General features: G+C 37.8%; 1 protein-coding gene across 3 annotated transcripts in view; it reads right to left on the bottom strand.

Annotated features, from left to right (window-relative positions):
• Positions 1–13,523: 13,523 nt before the first annotated feature.
• Chl1 (cell adhesion molecule L1-like) overlaps positions 13,524–27,875 on the bottom strand; it is a 74,835-nt gene continuing 60,483 nt past the window's right edge. For 2 of the 3 annotated variants that reach the window (XM_013010406.1, XM_013010405.1), the window contains 9 exons: positions 26,030–26,252; positions 24,176–24,291; positions 23,833–24,037; positions 23,534–23,656; positions 21,520–21,699; positions 17,705–17,866; positions 16,929–17,060; positions 15,433–15,505; positions 13,524–14,523 (listed from right to left, as the gene is read on the bottom strand). In XM_013010406.1, the coding sequence (XP_012865860.1) occupies positions 14,307–14,523; positions 15,433–15,505; positions 16,929–17,060; positions 17,705–17,866; positions 21,520–21,699; positions 23,534–23,656; positions 23,833–24,037; positions 24,176–24,291; positions 26,030–26,252 (1,431 nt within the window). In that variant the 3' untranslated portion in view covers positions 13,524–14,306. The remainder of the gene's footprint in view (positions 14,524–15,432; positions 15,506–16,928; positions 17,061–17,704; positions 17,867–21,519; positions 21,700–23,533; positions 23,657–23,832; positions 24,038–24,175; positions 24,292–26,029; positions 26,253–27,875) is intronic. The other variant, XM_013010407.1, reaches the window with a different exon arrangement.

Below are 27,875 nucleotides of genomic sequence, written 5' to 3' on the forward strand. Positions count from 1 at the left end.
TTTTTATCTAATGTTAAACCACCCTTCTGTTCTTCCTATACATAGTAATCAATATATATATATATATATATATATATATGCATTTTGATATAATTTTGGATTTGATTTGACAATTTTTTTTATTTTTTATTTTGTTGGTTGTGGGGCCTGAACTCTGGGCCTGGGTGCTGTCCCTGAGCTCTTCAGCTCAAGGTGAGCACTCTACTATTGAGCCACAGTGCCACTTCTGCTTTTTTTTTTTTTCTGCTTATGTGGTACTGAGGAATTGAACCTAGGGCCTCATGCATGCAAGGTAAGCACTCTACCATGGAGACACCTTCCCAGCCCTTGACAGCATTTTTAAAATTAAGATTTATGTTTATAAATCAAATGGATCCATTTTGCTCTTTTTTTACACATACCCGCCTGATTCTATTACTTTGGTTATATGTGCTTCATTAAATGAGATGTATTTATCAACCCACTAAAAAGTCTATATATAGGCCTGAACCATCTCTTTCTTCCAAGATTTATTGCATGTACACCTACCTCAGCCCAGTATTGTTTGTTTATAAATCTATTCTTAATTCCAGATGAAAATATTTCCTGGAACTTCTTCCCAGCATGAATTCTTAGCCTCTGAATCTAAGAAACAACAAAATATCTTCAAGAGATTCTCTGTAGGAAATGGAGTTGTGGTCCAAGTGATAGAACACCAGCCTTGAATCAAACAGCTAAAGGACCATGCCCAGGCCCTGAGTTCAAGACCCAGTACTGCTACACACAGACACAGAGATACACAGACTTACAGACAGATAGACAGACAAACACACACACACACACACACACACAGAGCTCTATGTAAAAACATGTAATCTGAAACAGAGATGATAATGTAGGAATATTGCTAATTCCAGATGCGAGACACATAGCAAGAATTTGCTTTGAGCTTTCTGAACATCTTCTAAATGACATTGGAATGTCTGTTCTTTTTGGATGTGTGCAGATAGCACTTTTGATTTCCAAAAGTGCCTCTGTTGGCAACGCTATAGTTAAGAGCTATAACCAATTAGGGAGGAGCAAGGGGTAAATACAGCAATCTGCAGCCTGATGACCCAAGAGAGGGACCTGCAGTGACCTTCTCCTCACCTTGATGAGGCTCTCTGGGCTGTGGACAGCTCCTGCAATATTCATCTTCTTTTTAGGCATTTATTTTCAGATCTAGCCAAAGGGATGACTTTGGGGCATTAGCAGGGTGGATAAGGCATTGGTTTTTTTGTTTGTTTTTCAGTCTTGGGGCTTGACACTATCCTTGGGCCTGGGCACTGTCCATGAAGTCTTTCACTCAAGGCTCGCACTCTACCACTTTTAAGCCACAGCGCCCTTCCAGTTTTCTGGTAGTTAATTGGAGAAAAGAGTCTCATGGACTTTTCTGCCCAGGGCTGGCTTTGCACTGTGATCCTCAGATCTCAGCCTCCTGAGTAGCTAGGAGTATAGGGATGAGCCACTGGCATTGCTTTGTGATTTCATTGTCTGTTTCTCCAGGGATGCAAAGTACAAACACGACCTAAAATATTAGAAACATGGCTATGTGCTAGGTACCAATTTGCCTATACTTACTGGCCATAATCTTTTATAAGGGAAGAGGGGATTCATTTTGTCAATTTTCAGTGGATGAAGTAGAATGAACCCCAGGCTCTGAGATGTAGGAGAAAGCAGAAGCAGAAGCATCTCCATGCTAGGGTCTGAATTGTTACCACAAAAGTTGGCATTGAAATTTTATCCTCAATGTGGCTGTAATAAAACTGGAACCATGAAGAGATGATTAGGACAAAAGGGTTCCATTTTCATGAATAGGTTGTTGCCTCAGAAAGTAGCTTAATTGAGCAAATTCGCCCCCTTCCATCTATTATTCTCTGTCTCCCATGGAGAACACAGGAATAAGGATCTCTCTCAGAGGCAGAAATCAGGCCCTCTCCAGACATCAAATGATCTTTTGATGTTTAATTTCCTTGACTCCAGAACTACGAGGAGTAACTTTCTGTACTTCAGTAAGGCCTCTGTCTCAGCACCATTCATTTGGAGTCATTTACTTTTTGTAGCTTAGTAAGTGGTGATATCAAGGATTACAGACAGGAACCGCTGACTAGAACTCTTAAAAATCTTCAGGTTCTGTTGTCACTGTATTTGATTCCAGTACCCTGCATCTTGTATATTCATTTTTTTAATGTGGGGAAGGGAAGGGAAATAATAAAATGCTGAAATAAAGATTCAGGTTGATCCATTGTAATGAGATGTACTATGTTGAAAATAAACTATACAACTTTGCAGGGGGTGGGGGAGAGGAGTCGGGAGATGGGGAAGGAAGAGATGGTAGGGGAAAAACAAAGGAGGGGGTAACAATGCTCAATAGGAAATGTACTCATTACCTTACTCATGTAACTGTAATCCCTCTGTACAGTACCTTTACAAAAAAACATATATTAAAAAGTCTTCAGATTCACAGCTACAAATCCAGTTGGTAAAGAACACAGCTATGTACTGTCACTGAGAATTCCAGTGTACCTATCAGTTATTACTAAACCCTTCGGCTGTCTTTGTGGGTGTTTCTTTAATGAACCATTTTCTGAAGACATTTTTCCACAGTCACTTCTAGGGGATAGGAGAAGGCTGCAAATGGACTTGTTATTCTTGGGTCAATATTGATGGTACTAACTTAAAAAATCCTTCTTCCCTTGGTACCAGTAGCTCATGCCTATAGTTCCAGCTACTCAGGAGGCTGAGATCTGAGAATCACAGTTCAAAGCCAGTCTGGGCAGGTAAGTCCATGAGACTCTTACCTTCAGTTAAGCACCAAAGAAAAAAATAGCCAGAAGTGGAGCTGTGGTTCAAGTGATAGAGCTCTAGCCTTAAGCAAGCAAGCTCAGAGACAATGTCTAGGCCCTGAGTTCAAGCCCCAGGACTAGCATAAGAACAAAAAACAAAACAAAACAAAAACCAAACTGATTCTTCAAACCACCAGAGGTAACTCTAAAGAAAAAGTGCTAACACATTTTATCATTGATTATCACCCTGCCACTATTAATAACACTTTGTAAGATTTATAGTGTTGTAACATTGTAACATTTCCTTGTTGACAAGTAGGAAGTAAAATGAAACAATACTTAATTTGGCACTGCGAGTTTTTTGATATGGAATGCACATTTTTAATTAAATTATATAGGCAAGCATACTCATTCAATTAAGTTCCGATGTATGAATAATATAAATACCCCATTCCCAGCCACCTGCAGGATCCCAGGGGAACGTGTGTTCTGATTAACTTGACAATGGAGAGTTACACTGGCAACGAGGTGCTTTGTGTGTGTCCTGGGATTTCACCAAGGCTGGCAGAAAAAGAAAGATTTTGCAAAGGGAGAATACAGACATCTATTCTTAACAGAGGGGATCCTGAGTTCAATAGTCATCTGTCCAGATTCTCAAAGGAGATACAAACAGCCAGAAAGGAATCCTTGCTGGAGGCTGAGCTCTCTCACACTGTTTAGGTTCTTGAAGATCCTTGAATACAAAGACATATAACCACCCATTCCCAGGAGACCCAGGAGGAGATCACATCTACAAGTCAAGTACACAGAATCACTGCTGCACGTTTAATTATGATTACCAGACAATTAGCACTTATGACAGGATGATTTCAAAGGGAGTATTTAGGAAGTACCATTACTATTCATGAAGTTTTACTTCTAGCAGTGGACTAAAAAAAATATGAGCCCTCTGATGGCATTAAAACACAAAAGTTCTGCCCCAAAATGGTTTCCCTATGAAACATCATCAGGTCAGAGGTAGGTATGTTTTATTAAACTCTTTAAACGATACAGAAAATTTTCTCTTTTTTCCCCCTAACCAATTTTAGAGGCTTTCATTTTTTTTTCTAATCATAGAAAGTCATCTTGTTTGTTTTTTACTCTCGATTGTGATCCTGCTGCACTGGATGGATCAACTTGACTAGACCGCCAACTGCTCAAATATTGGTTAACCATTCTTTCTTGGGCTCAGTGATGATATTTGATTCTGGACAGGGATAATGTGAGTAGAGCAGATGTGGATGGGCCTGACCAAATGTGTTGAAGGCTGGAATGGAGTAAGAAAGAATTCTCTGTTGCTCCTTAACCCATCCACCTTGGAACTTGGCCCAGGTTCAGAGTAAATAGATAAGTGATAGACAAACAGACACACCTTTGATTGGTTGTATTTCTCTTGGAGAATTCAAAGGAATACAACAATAATCATAGCTATACAACTATCTTTGGGTAAGAGCCTATTGTATGTCTTACTATTTTAGTTATAAACTTTTTCATTCATCTGTTTCTGCAAACCAAAAACTAGATACTAGTGGATAATGGCATTAAAGTTCAAAGTGTAGTCGAGGTCAGAAAACAAATAAGAGAGTGGATCAGACTGTGATTTCTGATATATTGGGTGTGATAACATTCACCTAAAAACTAGAGCCATTATGTCTCACTTTCTTCACTACAAAAAAGCAACATGGCCTTCTTCTGGACCCTTCCTCTAGTCCATTCAACTGAAAAATATTACCCTGTTTTTTTCCTATTAATGACTTCTATTCTTGAATACATTGAATAAACTTTAAAACCCATTATAGAAACATTGTATTAAAACCACAAAGAAATACAGAGGGAAAAGCTATAGACAAGGATTGGAATTGATGGGCTGGGAAGGTGGTTCAGTGGTAGAGTGCTTGCCTGAGGCCCTGGGTTCGATTCCTCAGCACCATATAAGCAAAAAAAACAGGAAGTGGCGCTATGGCTCAAGTGGTAGAGCGCTAGCCTTGAGCTGAAGAGCTGAGGGACAGTGCCCAGGCCCAGAGTTCAGGCCCCACGACCGGACCAAAAAAAAAGAAAAAAGGATTGGAATTGAAATTGATCAGGAATGGGTTATGTTGCTTATATTGCAGCTATGGCACAGTACATTCTGGGAAACGAACTAGTTAACTGGAGAAGGTCTATGCACTATACGTGAGGCTAGCACTTTACCATTTGAGCCACATATCCACTTGTGGCTTTTTCTGGCTGATTGGAGATAAAAGGGGTTGCATGGACTTTCCTGCCCAGGCTAGCTTTGAGCTGTCATCCTTAGATTTCAGCCCCCTGAGTAACTGGGATTACAAGCATGAGCCACGGGTACCTGGCTGGAAAATGACATAATTTAGACCTAAGTTTCTTCTTCCATTAAATGAGGAATTAAGGAGTTTCTGAGGATGGTGGATAATTTGGGCTTTAGAGAATTGCTAAAACTACTATATGAAATACAAAAAAAATTCTAAGGGGCTACTTTGAGAAACTGAGGAAAACTATCAGGGATTTTGCCAGAAAATACCCTTGGACATAAATGCAAGCATTATTCATCATGTCCTGTGGATTCCTGAAGCAGATGAACACCATGAGTTCAGTAAATTACCACAAAATTCTGTCTTTGTAATAGGCTTCATTTAAAAATGACTATGTAGACACTTTGATCATATTGACTTTACTTCCTTACAGTTTAATATAAGAACATAGGAAATAATAGATTTTTCACATGTGTCCTGGTGTGTGTTTTGGAGTTCCTCCTATACTTCAGGATTGCCAGAGCTGTTTTTTGTGGTTACTTTGGTAGGAATCATACAAGAACAAGGTACTGTCTCCTCCCTTGCCCTAGCTATTAGCATCACTTTTGTCAATTCTTTGGGTGTGATAGTGATCTTTTTTTTTTTTCCTTTTAATTTCACTGCTCTATGATTACCACTGTGTTTAAACACCACAGATTTGATTGTGTTACCTTGAAAACCTATGTTGTGACTGGCAAGCTTCAGAATACAGGAAACATAGTCACCTATGAGGGATGAACCTAAAGTAGGCTCTTTTTTTTTCCCTTTCCAACTACATAGAAGTTTTGTTCAAGAAGAGGAACAGGAGTTTACTTCTGCTTATAAAATACTATGTGGAAACTGTGGCAGCCTGGGTGTTCATCCGACCATGTCCACTAGGTGTCCCCACAACCCAAAAATCATCCTAAATCTGAAGCAGACATAGACCTGAATGCTGAGAGGGGAATTCAGATAAAGTATTGGCAATAATCTCTGTAGGCTTGCATTTGAAGGGGTGGTGGGAAGATAAGAAGTAGCAGACAGAAGAGGGAGTCCATTCAAGTCTGTATATAGAAGGATTTAAGAAAGTTCTCCTTTCTTCTAGTGCAAAGGGACTTTGTGGTCTGGATTAGAAGAAAACAATAAGCAACTATGAGAGTGCTCAGCCACAAAACCAAAATAAATGGTTTAACAACTTTCTAACGAACTACCTTGTAGCCTCTCAGAGTGCCTCAAGATTGTTGATCTCTGGCTTAATTTTAAAAAATCAGTTAAGTACAAAACAGAGATGGACAAAGTTTCCTTGGCTAGCATTGTTTGGGGGTAAAAGATAGAAGTTATCCACCAAATATCATCGTCTATTGAATATTGTTATTATTTCCAGGTGTGGCAGCACACATCAGAAATGTAAGTACTCAGACTGAAAGATCGTGAGCCCTAGACCTTTGTGGCTATCTAGAAAGATAACATCTCAAAAAGAAACTCCTCAAGTTTTATATATATATATACATACTGTGTATGTGGAATATGAATATGCTAAGGCTTTTGGTCTAGATATGAAGAAAGAAATATGCCATAACTTTTTTGTCTCGTTCTGAAAAAGTTGCTACTTTTGTTTGTTTGTTTGTTTTAGGAGCTAGAGGAGTTTAGAATATACTTGAGCAATACCCCAAGCCCAACATTCTGTTTTTAAAATAAAGAATATTCATGGAACCAATGAAATATCCTTACATTTATGACAATTTCACTTGCTCTGAAATTTCCTCAGGTTTAATTGATTGTTTTCTGATAGGTGCAACATGGCTGTCAAGGTAGGATTGCTGGATCATCAGTAGCAGCACCTGAAAACTAATTAACCATGCAAATTGTTGGGCCCTGCCACAGTTGTACAGAAATGGAAACACTGAGGGCCTAAGCCAGGATCATTGAAAACCAGCCGGTCAGGTGATACAGATGCTAGGTTGTTGGAAACTACTAACAATGTAAAAGTATTTAACTCTTAGGTACCGAACTTTCTGTTCAACTTGATTTTGAACTTACTGCTTGTCACCAAGTGACACACTTTCTTGACAATAACTTATTTTAATGTCTCCTGCTTGGCAGTAGGTTTATCAAACTGACCATAACCACATATTCTCAGGTGGCAGTTTAATTTAAAATGTCACAATCTCTGATTAACACTTTTCATAAGGCAGGCAGGCAGGCAAGCAGGCAGGAACTTTTCTAGATCTTTATATATTTGAACTCATTTTCACCATTACATCAACCCTACAACATGATTATGTCTGAAACACCTTTCTCAAAGCTGGAGTAACTACCTGAGGTTTATTTTTTAAAGTAGGAAAAGATTTATTTTGACTTACAGATTCAGAGATGTCTGCCCCTGGTCGCATTGCTTTTGAGTCTATGGCCAATCAGCTGCTCACTAGGCGGCCATGGGAGAAGAGAGAGAAGGGAGGAGAGTAGACAGGATTCCAGCAACTTCTAAGACCATGCCTCCAATGATGTAACTTCCTCACACTAGGCCCCTTCTCTTAATGAATTTTCCTCAAAGTACCTCAGCTGCTTGGCAGCCAAGCATTTAGCACGTGAGCTTTGGGGGAACATTTAAGGTCCAAAACATAAAAAGGGTATTTCCATTATGTTTAGTATGTCCACTTATCCACTGAAAATAATTTTACCACTGGACATGGGTTGTTTATATATGCTAAAGTTAAAAAAGTAAGAAATACGAATTTATTGGAAAAAGATAATAATGTAAATTATTTGGAGGTCCCTTTCATTTGTTTCTACCTGGAATGTAAAGGGTTAAAAATGAAGCCACATGTATCAAGATGAGAGAATAATTCCATCAGGCTTTGAAAAGATTTCAAAATCAGAAAATTTCTCAGATAAGAGTCAGTAGTAGTTTTGAGACTACAACTTGTAAGTGAAAAAAAAGAAGTGTAAACAAGCCCCAGATACAGACATGTTGGAGCTTAAGTCCATGCTAATACCTTCCAGGGAAACACAAAACAAAGAAAAAAATAAGTACACCCTTCCCTGGGGATGCTTTCCCTATGGAACTGCATGTATTACTTTGAAATGCTACCATCTAGTGGCAGAATCTTTACCTACATGTGTTAGGAAAAGTATGCTGAATTATATACTTTGAAACTTGTGAAAATTTAAAAAATCATATAGTGGAAATTCCAAAACTCTATAAAACATAACTGATCATCATACTTTATGTAGGAATTTACTTTTCAATATGAACATTTTTCTTATGGAATCAATTACAACTGTACATTATAAACATTTAATCCAAGATAACTATTCTAACATAGCCTAATGCAGTCAATATCATTGTGTGTGAATCTTACTGGTATTTAACAAAAACTTTTTTTTGTCAGTCATGGGGATTCAACTCAGGGCCTAGGTGCTGTCTCTGAGCATTTTTGTTCAAGGCTAGCATTCTACCACTGTGAGCCATAGCTCCACTTCCAGTTTTCTAGTGGTTAATTGGAGGTAAGAGTCTCATGGATTTTCCTGCTGGGGCTGGCTTTGAACTGCGATCCTCAGATCTCAGCATCCTGAGTAGCTAGGATGACAGGTGTGACCCACCACCACCTGGTTGTTTCTTTTGTTTGCTTGTTTATTGATTCCTATACTGTAATCTTACATCTCTACTTGGCAAAACTCTTGACAATTCTCTTTCTGAAAAGTTAGAGAGGGCTTAGGCCTCAGTCCTTATTTTTAAGTCATTCTTTATATTTCAGTGAAGCTTTCCGTATTCAGTTTTGTTCATGTACTAGTTGATTAGTTCAAGTCAAGTCCAGGTCACTAGGTCTTCATACACAGACTAATTAGATTTTCACTTATTTTGAATTATTGCATTGTTCCCATTTGTGCTTCAGATTGTAGATTTACTGAACAAAATTGTCAGCATAACAGTAAACAACAGACAAAATTCTTGTTCTCATGGAACTTGGACTATAGCGAGGACCAAGAAGAAAAACTAATTTATATACGTATACACTTGAGTGTATGAATTCAGATATTGATGATGGCTATGAAGAAATCAAATGAAATACAGTCATAGGACCTGACCCTATTCAAGCTGATAACCGGAACTCGCTTTTGACACAGTGACTTTACAGCAATAGTATAAATAACTTCAAACCAGCTGACACAAGATTTAGAACAACATTCTAGATAAAATTATAGTAATTACAGATGTTCTTATGTATAAATGAATGCCAGAAATAGGCCAGAATGGGTGCAAGCTTTGCTTTGGCAAGAAGGCCATAGATACATAGGCAGAGGCAGCTCTGATATGGTCATGTGGTTAGAACGTGCGACTTGGAGGAAAAAATGATTTCTATATCATTTCTACAGTTTGACAACACTGGGCTTGCTTTATAGATTGGAGAAGGGGTTAAGAATGAAGTATAATGACCAGTGACTGGAAAGAGAGGGTGATGTTGGCTTAGTGTAAGGGGGTAGCAATGACCATAGAGAAACTGGATTTGGAATGTTTTGTTGTCTGTACAAGGTTCGGGATTGGGCTTTGGACATGGACGGAAAAACTGGGTTCAAGAATGTTTCACATGTTATTGGCTTGGCTTACTTGCATAGATGAGAGAAACCAAGTACTAGAATTTAGGGCCTGGCATCTTGGCACAAGTCAGTAATCCCAGTACCCAGGTGCCACAGGCAAGTGGTTACTGAGATTGAGCACAAGCAAGGCTACATTTGAAGACTTTGTCTCAAAGTTCCCAAGAATGGGGAACTTGGTTCAGTGGTACATGTGTCAGGGCTGGAGTTTGACTGTTAGTGCAGCATAAAGATCCAGCACGCTGGGCTAAAAGCACTTGGGGTGGGTACAAACATAAGCGGTTCTTGTGTATTTTCTCACATTCTCTGGATACATTCATTATTTGTGACATCTCTGCCTTGTGATTCCTTTTTTTATTTTGCAAACCTTTAGCCCCTGCCTATCATATACCAAGCCTTCAGCGAGGTGCTTTGGTATCTCTTGCAAGAACGAAAGTCCTTCCCCCGCCCTTATGGAATGTTTAGGTTAATAAGATACATCAAGGCTGTATCACAGATCCACACAACGTAAGTCAAACTGCACCAGTGAAAAAAGGAAAGTAAGATATTTAAAAGCCTTGAAGCTAAGTGCCAATGGCTCATGCCTGTAATCCTAGCTACACAGAAGGCTGAGATCTGAGGATCTTGGTTCGAAGTCAGCCCAAGCAGGAAAATCTGTGAGATTCTTAGCTCTAATTAATCACAGAAATAGCTGAAAGTGGTGCTTTAGCTCAAAGTGTGGAGTGCCAACCTTGAACAAAAGGAGTTCAAGGGCCGCACCCAGGCCTACCCAGAGTTTAAGGCCAGGGATTGGCAAAAAAGAAAAAATAAGTCTTGAGACAGGAATTTGCTAAGTATCTGAAGTTGATAAAAGATATTTTAACTGGTCATGGATAGAAGGGATAGTAACACAGGAGGGAGCCCAAGGCTATTGAGGAAAAGGTGTGGAAGAGAATGGGGCATTCAGGGAAAAGAATACAAATGTTCTTTCAGAGTACGTGAAGTTGAACTTTTATTTGGAAAGCTGAATTTCATGTGTAATGAAAATATCTTTGAACCATACATATTGATAAACAATACAAACACCACCTACAACACAAACACATTGTAATTAAAGTTCTACCAGGAATATTAATCTAAGTTTTCAAAAGATAATCAGGTGAACCTGCCCTATCATCTCTTTTAATGACGATCAAACCATTTTAGATACAAATCAATGTAAGCTTTGGCTCAACCCTTCCTATTGTACTACAGGAACACTAGAATAGATACTAGCACAGATTACAAACCAATTCCATTACAACCAATTGAAAAGTGTTACAAGGATTATATCTTAATGGAATGTAAACATCTGGGGTTTCAATTGGCAATTATGTTTTCAATGCTTAGAAAAACACACCAATGTTTCTTATTATTGTCCTCTCTTTAGCTTATCTCTTCCATGAGTATAAAATAGGACGAAAAATATTATTTGAGATTCCCAGCATACTTTCATTGTGCTCTACATTTGTTTTTATAAACACGGGTACATCGAAAATATCAGATGCCTTTATACCAATAGAATAAACCCACCAAATTCACATTTTTCTTATAAATAGGCATGCGAGATTAGTGGGAAACCCTTTTGTTTACCAAAGACCCTGCTTAATTTTCTTCGGATTAGTTATTTTCAATGGCATGTGCAAATCATACCGTTCAGTGAACAATGGCAGCTTTAATTTATTTTCTGTAGATTTTTCTATAAAAATATATTTATGCACTCACAGGAAAAAGTTGGGTTGTTGTGTGTACAGTGTGACTTTTCCATACATCACTGGGTTATCATTGGTTGGTTTATGAAGTTAAAAGGCATCTTCGCTTTTATCATTTGCAAACTTTACTTCATACAAAAGAAGACCCTGTGACAATTATCATTAGCACTTACGAGTGGAAAGAGTTTGAAGCAAAGGAGTTAAACAACTTGCTTAAAAGTTCATGTGCAGAATCAGGTGCTGGAAGAAGGAAGAGAACATGGATTTTCCTGATGCTTGGATAATTCCCCTTTGGCAATCCTTGAGACTCTATACAATCCATTACATTGATATATATTGCAGTAGACTAACAGAACACTTGTAAGCCAGTTAAGCAGAGTTCTGCATGTCTACTGCCTTATTCGTTCAGTGGAGATTTTCACAAGCAATTATCACCCATTGATGACCCACATTACACATCACAGACTCTGCCTCTCACCTTCTGAGAGAAACTAATAGCATGGAGTTTTATTTACCTACATGGATTTAAAAATTTTTTAAGACATACTGTAGTACCTGAAACATATGAATCATGTTATTTTCTATCATCATTAAATCATGGTCCTTTTATCCCTCTGTGCTGAAGATTTCCAGCAGAAGCTAGAGGTATGGAGGAAAGGAAACCAAAGAATAAAAGCAATTGGTAACCATAATCCCATCTCATTTTGCATGTCTGTAAGTGTGGACCAACTCTGAAAACAAGATTAGGAAAGTCCTTATTTATCAAAAAGTGAAATGTAGGCAACGAATCCTAAGAGTAAACATTCCAGTATTTGTGCTAACTTCTGACTGATTTCTAATTTGTGTGACCCACTGAAAACTACATTTTTTTTTTTGCTAATGATGAAGAAATAAATAGCACAATTGAAACCTGAAAGTCCCAACCTTCATCTGCTCAGTAGCTGAACACCACGAGTGCCTCCAGGAGAAGTCAATACATAATGACTCTTAGCCAGAAAAGTCGTACCCTTAGAAATCAGATGGGGATAGATGTGTGGACCCTGTTTTACACAGGATGGAGGATCAAGGATACTTCCCTCCATTGATGATTTCCTTTCAGGAGTATGGCCAAAATCTGAGCTAATGAAAAAAAAACCGAACTTAATAATACATACTGACTACATCATGACTACATGTTTTGAAGGACACATGAGGTTATAAAGGACAATTCGATACTATGTGTGATTTAGTGCACTGCTCAGTCATCATATATGCCCCTAATTTTGGTCCATAAGAAATATTATGGGTAACATAAATCAACACTGAGGATTTAACAGCATACATCAATAATGACAGCTTAGAAAATAAAGGAAAACTCTGTGGTTCAACTTCATTTAAACATAGTTAATAATTTCAGGGTGAGGGAAAAATGTATTTCTATAAAAGAGGAAATTAAACTCTACATTTTATGATATGTATGCATAGTCCATTGCTAAAACATTTTTCTCTACCATTTCCAAAGACCAGTAGCCTGCATGCCAGGAAATAAACTCTCTGAATTTATACTAATTTTGACAGAAAGAAAAAAATAATAATCTCACCATAAATACATTTAAAATCTGATATAGACAAACATGTATAGGAAATTCTACTGTCAATAGGTTTTTTTTTATTGATGTCTAGGGTAAATGTATACACAACAACAAAAACTTAGTTTGAAAAATATGGAAACATTTCCCTCAGTATTTATATATATATATTATTTTGAAATTGCTTGAAAGAAACTTTCATAAGAACAGAATCTAAATGCTTTATACAAAGCCTTCACTTTCAGAATCTCTTGTTATTGGCTGTAGCCTTGGAATGATGAAAATGACAACATATTATATTCTACCTGTACAGCATTGCCTATTCATGTTTTGTTCCCCCTTCAAAATAAAACACTATATTTTAATTATGTAAATATTAACATAATATATACAATGCATTTGCAAATTGCATGAGGACATACCCTCATATGAATACAAGATAGAAAAGAAACAATCAACTTAGAAATACAGATAAATCCAGAGAATAGATATGTCATGCTTGTTCATAAAATAAATTTTTCACCGCTGCTCCCTTTGTAGCTTAGGTTAGTCCAGATACAAAACACAATACATAGATGCCTGTGAATGTCAGAACTGATCAAATACTATTAATGAAAATGATCTCAGGTTGGAATTGGTAACTCATTGGAAATCCGACCATCTCTGGAGAAATAGGAGCTCAATAAATACTAATCAACTCTTCACCTAAGATTTTACTTTCAAAATTTTACATAATAAATTTAGACTCTATATATTCAACGAGTGGTTTTAATAAGATATTCATATTCCTTTTTACATTTTAAATAACCAGTGTATTTTTTGATCCTTTAACCTGTGGTGAAGCAAATCCACTGAGACAGTTCATGGAAACTGAATTCAAATGTGCACACAGATAAACTCACAAAATATCAACATCTAGGCAAACACACTGAAAGGGACATTCAGGCAGATTGGGAGAACATTGAATGGTCACTTTGGGTTCAGTTGAAGTGAATCTAAGTACAGGATTTATTTTGTGTTCTGCATTTTGAGCACCTGAAAATGGAGATAAAAAGAAAACCTAGGCCCAGAGTGTTTACATTTGATTTTTGTTTGTTTGAGGGCAGTGCTACATTTCTTAACACAGTTGCAGGTTTTGCATTCAAGATGCAATCTACCCACATCTTTCTACTCCTACATAAAAGTTCTTGCTTCCATGACCAGATAAACATGGAAGGTTTGGGGTGAGCCAGAATGGAGTGCGTGTGTGTGTGTGTGTGTGTGTGTGTGTGTGTGTGTGTGTTGTGTTTATGCCCGGAGTGGAAACGTAGCGGTGGAACTTCCATTGCTTTCGACAGATCCTTTCTCCTTCGATGTAGCATAAGCACCAATGAAGGATCCATCTTCATTGAACAGACCGTGATCGCCCTCTCCATACTCCACCAAACTGTCAGCACTTCCTGTGGCCTGCATGTCTCTAGTGAGGGACCGGAGGCTTCCTTTCAAAGGCTTCTCGTCACTGTCACTAGACAACAAAAACAAAAATAAGCCTTAAAAATACCTCATTTTGCGCGAACAGATTCTATTACTTTTCAGGCATCCACGCTGGCCCAGAAGAAGAGACAGAAAGCTACAGTGATACATCCACCATTACATGTTGAAGAAGCCCTAAAGGATGCATGTCCCTATGAATAAGGGAGAAATGATTTCCTGTTATTCATGCATGTCATCTTCCGGTTGAGATTAGGAGTTGTGTGTGGGTGTTTTGTAGCCCAGCTTCAATGTGTTGAGAAACTCTGAGCCCAAGGGCACACAGCAAGAACAAGCTGGAGAAAATGCTTTCTGTGTGAAGCTATTAGGTATCTGAGACAAGGTGATGATTGACTATGAATGAGCATAATTTAAAAAGGTCTACAATTCATTCATGGTTTTGTTCATTACTCACCCAACGCCAAAGCTCTATGAGGTGATGCATTTTTAAAATAATTACTGGCTAGAGTTATTTTTGATAACTAAAATGATTTATAAATTTTTTTAAAAAGAATCAAATTTGAAAAAGTACAAATAATACGTGTAGATTGTTTTTAACTTCTTTCCCTTTAGTTGGGGAGGAATTTAAAGCCACGTTGGTAAAGATGTATTAAGTCACTTATAAGTAAATTTGTTTAGAATGAAAGCTAGTTTTTGCTCGTGTGTAATGTTGTTGTTGTTGGTGGTGGTGGTGGTGTTTCTCTGTGATTCAGGCTCCTTTTGAGCTCAAGATCCTCCTGCTGGGATTACAGGCATGCTGGACCCTTCCTGGCAACAAAATACTCATGACAAAGACATTAAAATGTATTTTTTTGTAACTATCATTATAACTTAAGTATTATTGTCCATTTCAAAAACTTGCTCAATGTGTTTCAACGTATTTTAAAATGATACATGGGTTTACCTGTATTCACCAAAAGTTTCATCTTTTGCTGACTGAATTTCTGGATCTGGGTGCAAATCCTCCTTTTCTTTCACTAAGCATGAATCAAAGAAAGCAGAAAGATAGTAAGGCAAAGACGGTTTGAAGCCATTGTGAAGAAAACAGCATTGCTCTAAATGATTTGAGACCAGTGGTCTTAGTTTCTCTGTGGCTATATCTACAACACATCGGTTACGTGTCTGTTGAAACCCAACCCAAGGAATGTGTCCTCAACATTGCAAGGGCATTGAGCCTCACAGGAAGATGCCAGCTTTGGTTCCTCTGTGAAGACAAAATGCTACTAATTAATTTCAATATCCAAATCTTTTGAAGGCCCCTTGTAGGCCTCTGGCATCCAACCAACATAAGCAAACAAACAAAAATAAAACCATCATTTGGTTCTACATAATCCAGGCTGTCTCTGAACTCACTATGCAGCTAAGGTTGTATTTGAACCCATGCTAGAATCATAGGCCCATGCCACCAGGCCCATTCATGCAATTTTACAAGAACTTGCAAATCATGTCTTGATGGCTCTATATACACATGATAGACTCTTGATAAGTACTTTGTGGATGAATTCCTGAGCAGTAATCTGAATATTATCTTATACAAAAACATATAGATAGGAAGCCAATAATCTTAACAACATTCAAAACTATAAATGTGGGAAAGACAATAATATATTTGCATGAATTTCATGCAAAGGAAAATATTACATGTTTGCCTGTCATAGCCCTTATCCATATTTAGCATATCATCAATTTAAGACAGTAGAATACACACTTCAAGTCACGTTAATAAGAAATACAGTGTCAGGAACAAAGCTGACAAGTAGAGCCAGTAGTGGTAGAATGTTCTAGTACAAAATAGCCAGATCATGCCAGGCACAGGATTCTTGCTACTCTGGAGGCTGAGATCTGAAGATTACGGTTCAAAGCCAGCCAGGACAGAAAAGTCTCCATCAGATTCTTATCTCCAATTAACCAGTCAAAAACTAGAAATGGAGCTGTGGCTCATGTTGGTAAGAGAGCTAGCCTTGAGCAAAAGAGCTCAGGGACAGTGGCCAAGTACTGAGTTCAAGCCCCACAACTGACAAATAAAAATCTAGATCATGTATTTATACAGAGATGTGTTACGGATAGCACCTTTCCTCTGAGGACATAAAAACATGTATAATTGGTAAGTAAGATGACTTTTCAGTATCTCTTCTATTTTATTGATGGAAAATAGAATCTTTAATAGTATCATGAGTTCTGACAAACCTGTCTTCATCATCAGAAACTAGAAACCAAATCATTACTTAGAAGTAACATAGGTCCTCCCTCTACTTTTAGATTAGTTAATTTAATTTATGTACCTATACATGGATATATAAACCTGATTACATTTATAATTTAAAAAATTAAAAAGTCTCTGAAGGTTGCTCCCAGAAAACACAATTTAATAAGCCAAAATTCACAGTGGGAAGAATTTACCTGAGTATTTTCCACCTCGGTTCCTCTTCACAAAACAAACAGTTAACAATATTAGTGTGAGAAGAGCAATCGCACACATCAGTCCAATAAACCAGCCTTGAGTAGAGATGTCTTCGTACAACCCAGCATATTCTGTGGAATAAAGAGATGTCACACCCTTGAACTCTAAAAACTATTTAGAGTTTTTATGTCACTTCTAGGAAAAGTCAGACATTTAAAAATCAACAAAATATCCAATTCCATGGTTCAGGTTTGGGTTTTGAGTGATCTCAGAAAAAAAAAGTCATTAAGGCCATTCCATTGGGGGACCACTAGTGAGTGACTCCCTCCTTTGTAATGAAGGACCCTACTTGCCTTTGCTTCTGAGGACAGACATGAGGAAGGCAGCGAAGGCAGATGTTAAAGGCTAAAGCAATAGGAAGCAAGGAAAAGCATAGGCTGCCTGAGTTACAAGCAGATCGCCATAGCCATTCTGTGGCTTTTTGATTTATTTTTCTTCTCTGTTTAGTGTGTGTTATTAACAGATGCCAATTAACGGATGATATTGTTTTAGTGATTACTCTGGTTAAAAAAAAACAGTAAGAGAGAACTTGGCCTATTGTCAAAGATTTGCATGTTGAGAATTTTGAAATGCTATTCCCACGTAAATGGAAATTGTGACTTGTTTATTTGACACCCTCTGTGTTTTGACTGGAACATGGAATGTATAGTACATTTAATCCACAGGACACAGGTGTATCAGCTAAGACTACCCCAAAGAGAATCTCATTTCTCACCTCTCCCTCTTGTCTCAATTACATCTTGGAAAATGCTATCGTTATCACCCCAATTCTTAGTCATTAGGCGAACTATATGTTCTGCTCCAGGCTCAAGTACCTCTATTGGGTGAATCTTTTGAGTAGGATTTACTCCTTCTGATATCTTCCTGATACCTTTACCTAAGAAAGGTACACAGTTAAATCAAGTGAATCGTAATCATGGACAGGCAGGATATGAAAGGTAAATATATATTATTGTTATTCGAGATGGTAAAAATGAAATTCCACATTAGCATTGTTTTTCCTTAAATATTTCTTGGACTTTCAAGAAAACTAACATTTTAAGACTTTCTTTTTTTAAAAAAAACTAAACTTAAAATGAGAAAATGAGGTGATGTAAATTCGTGGTTGTTTAAGATGATGTGTTTGTTGATAGGATGGAACTATAAATCTGCCTACTTCTGTAAATAGTTCAAAAACCATTCATAGCCTTGAGAAATCTATACAATATAATTTCATGTAATTTGAATTTCCATGGGCCTAGTGGAGTAAAATGTGTTTTGGCTTTGTGTTCATGATATTATGATATTAATCAACGATATATTTGGCATAATTCCATATTAAATAAATACATTTACATATAATTTTTGCCTTTTCTCCAAATATATTGATGGAAAAGGATCATAATTTGGTCACATATTAAATATTTGAAATTATACAAACTTAAGCTACCTAAGATGCAGGTTTATAGGCACACTGAAATGGAATGGTTTCACAGACATGTGGAAATTAGTGTGAGAAATGAATACTTTTCCAAAAAGGACTATTAAAATGCCAATGTATTAATAGTAAAATATTACAGAAACAGATGAAAGGGTTAAGCGTAATTAAAGATGCATTTTTTAAAATCTTGTAACCAAGTATCTTTCTGCACTTAGTCCCTGCTTTTGCTAGAAATAAATTCAATATAGTAATAGTGAATCAGAAAATGATCACAACCTATACATGAAATAAAATACAGTCCATAATGAGAATGGAAGGGCTTGTATACTTTTAAGTGGGCAGGTTACATATCAATATTTGGTTTAAATTTTTTACCACAGAGTAAAAACTGAATAGATAGTCACTGAATAACAAGATGGCGTTATTAGAACGACACCATGAAAGGAAAGCAGGCCAGTTTAAGAGCTGAGTAGTGCTTTGAAGATTCACTGAATATAGAATGCAATTGATTTTGGCCTTGAAAAACCAGAAATATTAGTATGTTAGGCAGTGCAAGTTTGGAGAAAATAGAGAAAAGTAAGTGACTTATTCAAACATAGACAATACACGAACACACTTCTCTTTGACTCCTTCCTTTCCCTGTTAGGTTGTGTGGCCAGAAACCTGAAGTGACAACTAGAAAACCTTCACACAGACACACACACACACACACACACACACACACACACACACACACACACACAGAGACAAAAGTGCATGCCTGTTAAATCTCATGCTGTGCAACTGTGCTTAAAATATACTCTCCAGCCAGAGGAAGAAGAGGGAAAATATGCAGATTTAGTCTGCCATTTAACCAAAGTTATCACTTTTAGGATGTTTAGCTAAATCAAAAGGTATCTCCTTTGTGGAAATATATCTAATTTTCAAAGACCATGTTGAAAGCCAAGTGGACGAGATATGACAATGTTTATCTCTTTTTTTTTCAGGTAAGGAGTAGGTTTATTCAGTAGACCTGCTGGGACCAGGCAAGGTTGGCACTCCACGTGGCTGGGAAAGGCCTGGGAATGAGAGAGAGCTGGGAGAAAGAGGAAAGAGCTAGAGCAGAGAGAGCTAGAAGAGAGCAGCTAGAGAGCAGAGAGGAACAGAGAGAGAGAGAGAGGTACAGAGAGGGAGATAGGTAGCAGAGAGAGCTAAAATGGAGCAGCAAGAGAGCAGAGAGAGAGCAGAAAAGAACAGAGAGAGAGAGACAATGTTTATCTCATAAACATGGCAAAGCATGCTGACAGAGGAGACATCATTGTCAACTGGGAAAGGAGGGAAAGCCACTGGAAGAGTGAAAACACAGATCTGAAAAAAAAAGAACATGAGCATGATTAGGGAGTATGTTAATGAGGGACACATAGGAGAAAGAAGAAATCTGCTTGGAGACATACAAACTCACCAGTTATAGCTTTAGCTGGCAGAAATGTGACAGGGGTTATAGAAAAACCAAAAGCTGGCTCACTCCTGTAATCCCAGCTAATTAGAAGGCTGAGATCTAAGGATAGCTGTTCCAAGTCAGCCCTGGCCCACAAGTCTATAAGATTCTTATCTCCAGTCCGCCAACAAAATGCTGTTTGTGGCACTGTGGCTGCGGCTCAAAGGGGTAGAGTATAGAGTACTAGCCACAAGCACAAAAGCTCAAGAGACAGGACCAGGCCCAGGCCCCGAGTTCAAGCTCTGGTCACAGCACACATGCTTGCATGGGCACACACACACACACACACACACACACACACACACACACACACGTGTATACACACACACATTACACATCAAAAACACACATTATAGCCATCCTCCATAAAATCATTTTGTCAAATGTGAATGCCACCAAGATGAAAATTTTCAATATACAGGGTAGAACATGTAACCTCTGTAAGTAATGTCATGAATATTTTCCTTCAATACTCTTAAACAGACTAGGATATACCTATCATTTGTGAAGAGTGAATTTTTCAGTTACATTTGTTACTTGATCCATCCTTGGTAATAAGCCATAGGAGTTTAGGGGTATCATTTGAAAATATATACTCTTTACATATAAGGGAATTTAAATATTAAAGAAGCTTGGAAAGAATAAGAATGCTTTTTTTATCTAGACTGAGGAGGAAGAATTGACTATAAAGGGGAAGGGGAACTATTTAACACCCAAGCACACTGACTTAGTGGTTCACAAATTGAGCCTATTATAAGAAATAGCTTTAATAAATGACAATTTAATTTTCATTCACTACTTTCTAGATATTGCTTCTCTCTCAAATCCTCTCATGTCTGACCAGCCGGAATCATTCACAGTCCCACTTTCTTTTCTCTTTTAAGTAGTTGGACAAAGGAGCTGTCATGCCATAAAGCACCTTCTGAATAGAGTGTAAGTCAGTTTTTCCAATCTATTTTACAATATTACTCTACTTTCTTATTTCCAATGATGTCCTATGGCTATAACAGAAAGCTTAACAAGAACTGCTAAATCATAATTGGAGAAATAATTTCTGAAGAGAAATGTGATAGGGTAGGAACAAATAGAAAGCTTGATTGGATTAGGGGAAGTATTACAATGAAACTATAGATCACTTGGTCATTTTTTAACTTAGTGGCTTGAAACACATCACCAGACAATACAATAAAATTAACATACGAATCCCTGTACGTCTGTATTAAGGCATGAAAGTAGCTCGTAGTATATCAGATTCTGCATGGAAGCATACCTTCCAAGGAAAAAAGGCAGATGCTTTTCTTTATGGACACATTTCCTAAAGAGAAATCTCTCTCTACTAACACCTCATGAACAATTTGATCACCTTGGGTCCCCTATTTTAATTAAAGATGGATTATGGGTCCTGGCCCTGTCTACAGGAAACTGTGGTTTGTTGGATGGCTGTGGTTTGGAAATCCATCACATGAGGCAGTATGAGCTTTAAAAGGACTTGCAATAGGTTTTGATTCTATGTCTGTGGTGGTCAGACAGATTAGGATCACAGTCCCTTGTAGTTTACAATGAAGAGCAAGGTGTCTCTCTGTCAGGACGGTGCTTTAAGAAGCCACGACACACAAAGGCCCCTGGTACTTACTCCCTTCTCCTAAGGTTGCGCTCTCCTCTGTGACTGGCTTTCCACAGCCCTTAGAAGTGCAAGCTCTCAGGTAGAACTTGTACTTGGTGGCTGCGCTAAGGTTTGACAGATGCCAGCTGGCTTTTGATGGGCCGGTAATGTTGATCTCATTCAACTCTCCAATGTCATAGGTGTCATTTACTAAAGAAAGAAGCATGGACAATGTCTCAAATTTCATGTTACTTAACCATTAAAGTTACAGTGTGTTTTGTTTTAATTTTTACTTATGGTATATAAGTATTTTTCCTCCTTTTTTGTGGGATTGGGGATTCAACTCTAGGCTTTGCATTTTCTGGGAAAGGTGGATAGATAGATAGATAGATAGATAGATAGATAGATAGATAGATAGATAGATAGATAGATAGATAGATAGATAGATAGGCAATAGATAGATAAAATACATAAGTAGATACATATTATAGATAGGATATCTATGATGCATAGATATATACTTAACATAGAGAGCAATGTAGTACAAATAGCAATAAAAAACAAACTACTTAAACCATCTCAAGCACTTAATAGACAAAAATATATATTTTATTTTAAAATGAACCTATGGAGGAATAAACTAACAATTACAATTATTCTTAATATTCCATTTCCCCCTATTTTTAAGAACTTTGTTCTTTTTTAAATTTAAATCTTACATACAGATTACTACAAGGATTGGGATTGAAATGATGTTGAGTTTCTTATTATTAAGAATAAGACACATTTTTATCAAACAGTCCAGAACTCTTCCGATTTTTCTTCGGTTCTGGCAATGTTATTTTTTTTAAACGGATGCATGGTAGAATGCGGTGTGACAGCTCAGTAAAGGCAGGTGGATTTGCATCCATACATGATCCTGTTTCATTATGGGGCTCTAATGTATGGCTTCTATTGCTTTCATTCCTCCATCCATATGAAGCAGGGACTCACTGGGTCTTCATTAGTGTTATCTTGCAGCTTGCTTCTTTTCATGAAGTAACATAGGAAGAGCCTGCCACACAGCCAGGGTTGAAACCCTCAAATGCTATCTCCTTGGGAGTTTTGCCCATATCTAGATAAACAGACTTTGCTCTCAGAGCAGAAGCCATGGGAATTAGTCAGAGCTAGGGCATACGTTAATTGCAGAAGCTCTTCCATGATGCCAGAGGGTCTGAACAGGGTTGGCTTTGGCAAGTGAGGTGGTCTGATTCTTTCTAGCAGTCTTGGCTCCATGTCCTCAACATCTAACATTTTTATGTTTCTATGGTTAATACCGTGTTCTATGGTTTAGGCTCACTAATTTCCATTTTGAGATGATAAGTAATTTTGAAGACTTAGAGGTTAGAGTTAGCGATTTTATATATGATCTGAATGTGTTTAAACTAAAACATGTGGACAGATTATCCTGAGTAATGGTGCAAAGACAACTCTGTGGTCTTCTTAATATTATCTGCTGGAACCAGCAGGCTACTAATAGAGGATTCTACATGAGTATATTTAGTGTTGAGGCTGGACTCCATATGTGATGTAGAAGAGGATCTTAGAGATCCTCTTCTTTGACTCTCAATTATGTTGTTAATTCTGCTCTGCTCTGTGTTTCTAAAGGCTTATAGGTAGTAGCAAACACATATTTCCTGGCATCTGTTGGAATCCTGGTTCTACTTCTGGAGTACCAGTCAACAAACCTTTCTACCAAGACCAGGCTGTCAACTCTGAGGACCTTGTACCTTCTCTGACAAAACTCAAGTTTGCCACTCTAGATCAAACAGTTCTGGATAATAGATAAATAGTGAATGTGGTGATGTTTCAATAGAATATCACTGAGCAAATCAATTCTGTAAGTGATCATTTCCTGCAAGCTCATTGACAGATCTTTGCTGTAGAGAGGTATGGCAGCATACAACTATGACTTAGGTCATCATTGTATCAAGAAAATAGCAAGCCAAATATTTCATGTAAAACTGAGTTATTAGAACATTGATCCCAATTCAAGTTTACTTACTAATCTGATACTGTAATAGGTAGCCAGTTAGATTTCCATTTAGCTTCTTAGGTAATCCCCAGAATAAGGTGACAGTGTCTTTATCAACTTTAATGACCTTGAGAAAAGATGGCTGTTCAGGTACTAGAAAACACAAGACCATGAATGAATATTCAAATGAATTGGTCCATTCCTATGCCATCAAATTTAAAATTTTATAGAAATGAAGAAGTTAACTACTACAAAGTTCATATTAATTCTTAATGAGGACAGAAATATAGGCATGCTAGGTGTTAGTCTTCTTTGTTTGTTCCTCTCACCTCCTTCTGGTGTTTGGAATGTGTAAGGCTCACTTTCTGGACCAGGTCCTTTGGAGTTAAAGGCTAAGACTGTTAAGTGAAATTCACTAAAAGCATCGAGGGAAGGAACCATTCCATAATTCCTTTGTCCTGAAAATCTCAGAATGTTCACTTCTTTGGGATGTGTCCTTCCATCCAATAGATTTCTGGTTTTCCACCAATTGACCTGCAATGAAAATATGAACCCTTGAACCTGGTGACCAGGGCGTGGTGGGTGGATGTCCTCTCTTAGTTTCTGAAATCAGAGGAAAGATACAAATTCAATAGCACCAAGTCAAAATAAAATAAGAAAACAGATAAAAACCTGGTATCCTTTCAGATGTCCGTGCACTCTGTCCTTTGGAATTGTTGACCACTCCACTTTGACTAAGGTGCTATTTATGATGTCCACACTATGGATCACTGGAGCTGTGTCAGGATCTGATAAGACATTAAACACTGATGAGCTTCCATCAACCACCAAACCTGATTGGCATAGTCCTCCTCCAGAGATGACTTTTATAATGTTGAATCGGTTTCACGCTGGTGAACCAGAAAATGTTTCCTGGCAGAAACTTTCTCAGCCACATGGATTGCTAGGAGAAGAGGACAGTGGGGCTACCAGGAGAAATAACTAGAACACTGACCAGTGACGAAAGAGCGGTATTGATCAAGACGCATTGTTAGGTTAGAAACTGATTTGTTGGCTGGTATACGCCTTTGTAAAAATTACTTAAAGAGAAAAAAGTGTATAATTAATCCAAGCGTCAGTGGCTCATGCTATTCAGGAAGCTGAGATCTGAGGTTTGCAATTCAAAGCCAGACCAGGTAGAAAGGTCTTTGACACATAGTGGGTGGGAGGGAGGGCAGGGGGGGGAGGATAGGGAGGGATGGGAAGGGGAAACAAAGGAGGAGGCAAAATGCTTGATAAGAAATGTACTCATTATCTTGCCCATGTAATTGTAACCCCTCTGTACAGTATTTTCACAATAATAAATAAATAAAATTAAAAAAAAAGAAATCCAGAAATGATACTGTAACTAAAAGTTGTAGAGCACTAGTCTTGAGCACAAAAACTCAGGGACAGCACCCAGACTCTGAGTTTAAGCCCCAGGTGTAGCACATGTGCGCGCGCGCGCACACACACACACACACACACACACACACACACACACACAAACACACACACATACATACACAATTAAAAAATAAAAATGGCAAGTGCAATATTCTTTGGTGAACACCTTGTCATTTGGAAGCAAATGATCTACCTCACAGTGTGAATGTTAGTGGGGAATATTGTTTACTACTAATAAAAAAAAGTTGTCATTAATCAAGCATACATGCCATCCCACTACACCTGGTTTGGTTCACCTAATCTTTAAAAGAACCGTATGACATGGTGATTATTGTCACATTTTACAGATGACTACAGAGGAATTAGCCAAACCCATGGTCATCCAAACAAATGGTCACGAAGGAGATTTCTGTGTGTTCATACTTGAATAGATGAATTTGGACAGCAGAGGGAAAAAGGCATTCTTTCTCATTCTTTACCTATTGTATTTTTAGATCAAAATATTCATGTGGCTACTGGAAGAATGAGGAAAAAAACCTTCTAATGTTGAGAGATACAAATTATAGTGTCTACATTAACCAACAATGAAACTGCAGCACTTCCTTTGCTCTGCATATTTAATATCATAGTCCTGTTATCAGCACTTCAGAGCAGTGTATGCGTACCTATGTGCCATTGTCTATGGAAATCTGGGTCTGTATCTCATTGGTGCAGGTAAGACTATAGACCCACAGAAAGCCCAAGGCACAGATGCAGGTGGTTGTTAGAACATCTTGTAGGAAACCTTGAAAAAATCTCAAGACAGTTCTGTTGCTTAACTGCATGTACTGATGAGGCCACATAGGTGATTTTCAAAGCAGAAACACCTTTCCTGGGGTACTGAATCAGATTAAAACTTTCCAAGTCCTTTTTTAGCCCTCTCGTGAATAACTGGCTTGCAATCACTCAGCCTGCAGGTGCAAAAGCCTGTGTCTATTTCCTTTTCCCCTTGCCTTACAGCTAGTATCCTCTTCTTTGGTCTTTGTGCTCAACATTTCTTTCCTTAAAAAATGTTTAGGGACACCAATGCAATGTACTTGAGGATTCTAATTCATCACTTACAGTCTTCTCCAGAATAGAGAGTCACTGTCTGAGGCTCTGGCCCAGACCCCAGCTGGTTGATGGCTTGGACTTGGACATCGTAGGGAGCATACACGGTCGGTGTCATCACCCGCAACGTATGGTTTGTAACCGTCTCTTCTTCCCACTCTTCGGGGGCTCCTTGGGGTTTCCAACTAACTTTGTACTCCAGTCCTGGCCCATTCTGCTCCATGGATTTCAAAGGCTGAAACAAAGATCAAAAATCATTCCATGAAGACTCAGAAACAATGGCAGAACACTCTCCATGGAGCATGGAACGAAACTGGGCAGAGCGGAGCTTCCACTGGAAAGCTGAACTAGCCTTGTTTCCGAGAGAGTTGCAAACATTTGTGTCACATAGTTAAATTTAAATCTCCGCCCCTTCGCAAGGGCTGAGGAGTCCATACTGGAATCTATCTTATGATTAAATCTTTTTTTTTTCATACACTAAAGGGTTTATAAATAAATTTAAGAAAGAGACTTAGCTTTTGCTTAAGCGTTCTAATCAGAGCTATCTTCTCACTCTCAAAAGAATTGGTAGGAATGAAAGAAACAGCCATGAATTCTTTGGCTTTTCATGGGATTTTTACCCTCATCTGACTTCATTCTTCCTCATCTTTCTTCCGTAAGAAGAAAGAAACCATGTCAGTTTTTAATTTGAGAGAATACACATACTTACACCTGAGTTCAATGCGTAGGCTATCCTTTTTATAATAAGTTCCCAATTTCTCTATTATTGTTTTCTAATTCTTTGTGAGAAAATGCCTTCCTCACCCAGTGTATTTTGCTACATAGGGATATTTGTTGGAATTATTTCTACCAGAGAAAGATGGTTTTTTCCACCCTAATTTTTAATTAAGCAATACTTTAATATTTTTTTAAAAATATGATTAAAGCTCATTTATTTTACAGAAAGGAATTTTATTGAAATGATTCAGTGATATAAAGTGCATTTAAAATAACTTATTCTTGGAATATGAAATGCACTTACATTTAAAATTTTTTGCAGTGTGTATGGGTGATGAAATAAGGTTAGGTAAAATATTTAGTGGATTTTTTTAATGCTTCTTTACTCAGAGTAATTTACTAAAATATTTATTTGAGACATTGTATGGAATGGGGGTAAAGCAACAGGCATACTTATTATTTGGCTTTGAGACAATGGCAAACAAAATGTCAAAAATTGTCAAATTCAGTCTCCAAAAGAAAGAACTACTTACACTTCTGTAAACACTTCTGTAAACATCGGAGCAGCCCATCGTATTATTAGCAAGATTGTTTATGTTTAATATTGTAGGAAAAGAGTTAGTACTTCCAACACTTTAAAAGAGTATTACAAACTAACAGATCTGGAGCTAAAATCACTATAGAAGCTATAGATCATTACCTTATTTTGAAATGTTTGAATACTCTTATGTTTCAATGGACAAATAAAAATGTATTCATTAGTCAAAATATGTATACACTGTGGAAAAGCTCAATCTTGCTGGCATATATATGGCCTAAGATGTGTCATTTTCTGTCTGCTGTTTAATTAGATCAAGATAATTATATAAGATCGAGACAAGATGGCGGAGGAGAAGCTGGAATCTGAACAAGCTCTCGCATAGAAAGCAGTTTTAGAGTTCCAGTGAACAGTCCCAAGCCAGAGAAACACACCAAGTGTGCCATCACAGGACAGAGAGTTAGACAGGAGAGGGAGAGCCAAGGCAAGAATACACATCTGATCGCTAGCCAGCAGCCACCGCCAGCGGCGGCGGCAGCAGGGTCCGGTGGAGACTGCAGCCAGGCGATACCTGAGCGCTCACACAGAGAGTCCGGGACGAAG

The sequence above is a fragment of the Dipodomys ordii genome, unplaced genomic scaffold (assembly GCF_000151885.1).
Source record: "Dipodomys ordii isolate 6190 unplaced genomic scaffold, Dord_2.0 Scaffold12, whole genome shotgun sequence".
NCBI classification, from domain to species: domain Eukaryota; kingdom Metazoa; phylum Chordata; class Mammalia; order Rodentia; family Heteromyidae; genus Dipodomys; species Dipodomys ordii.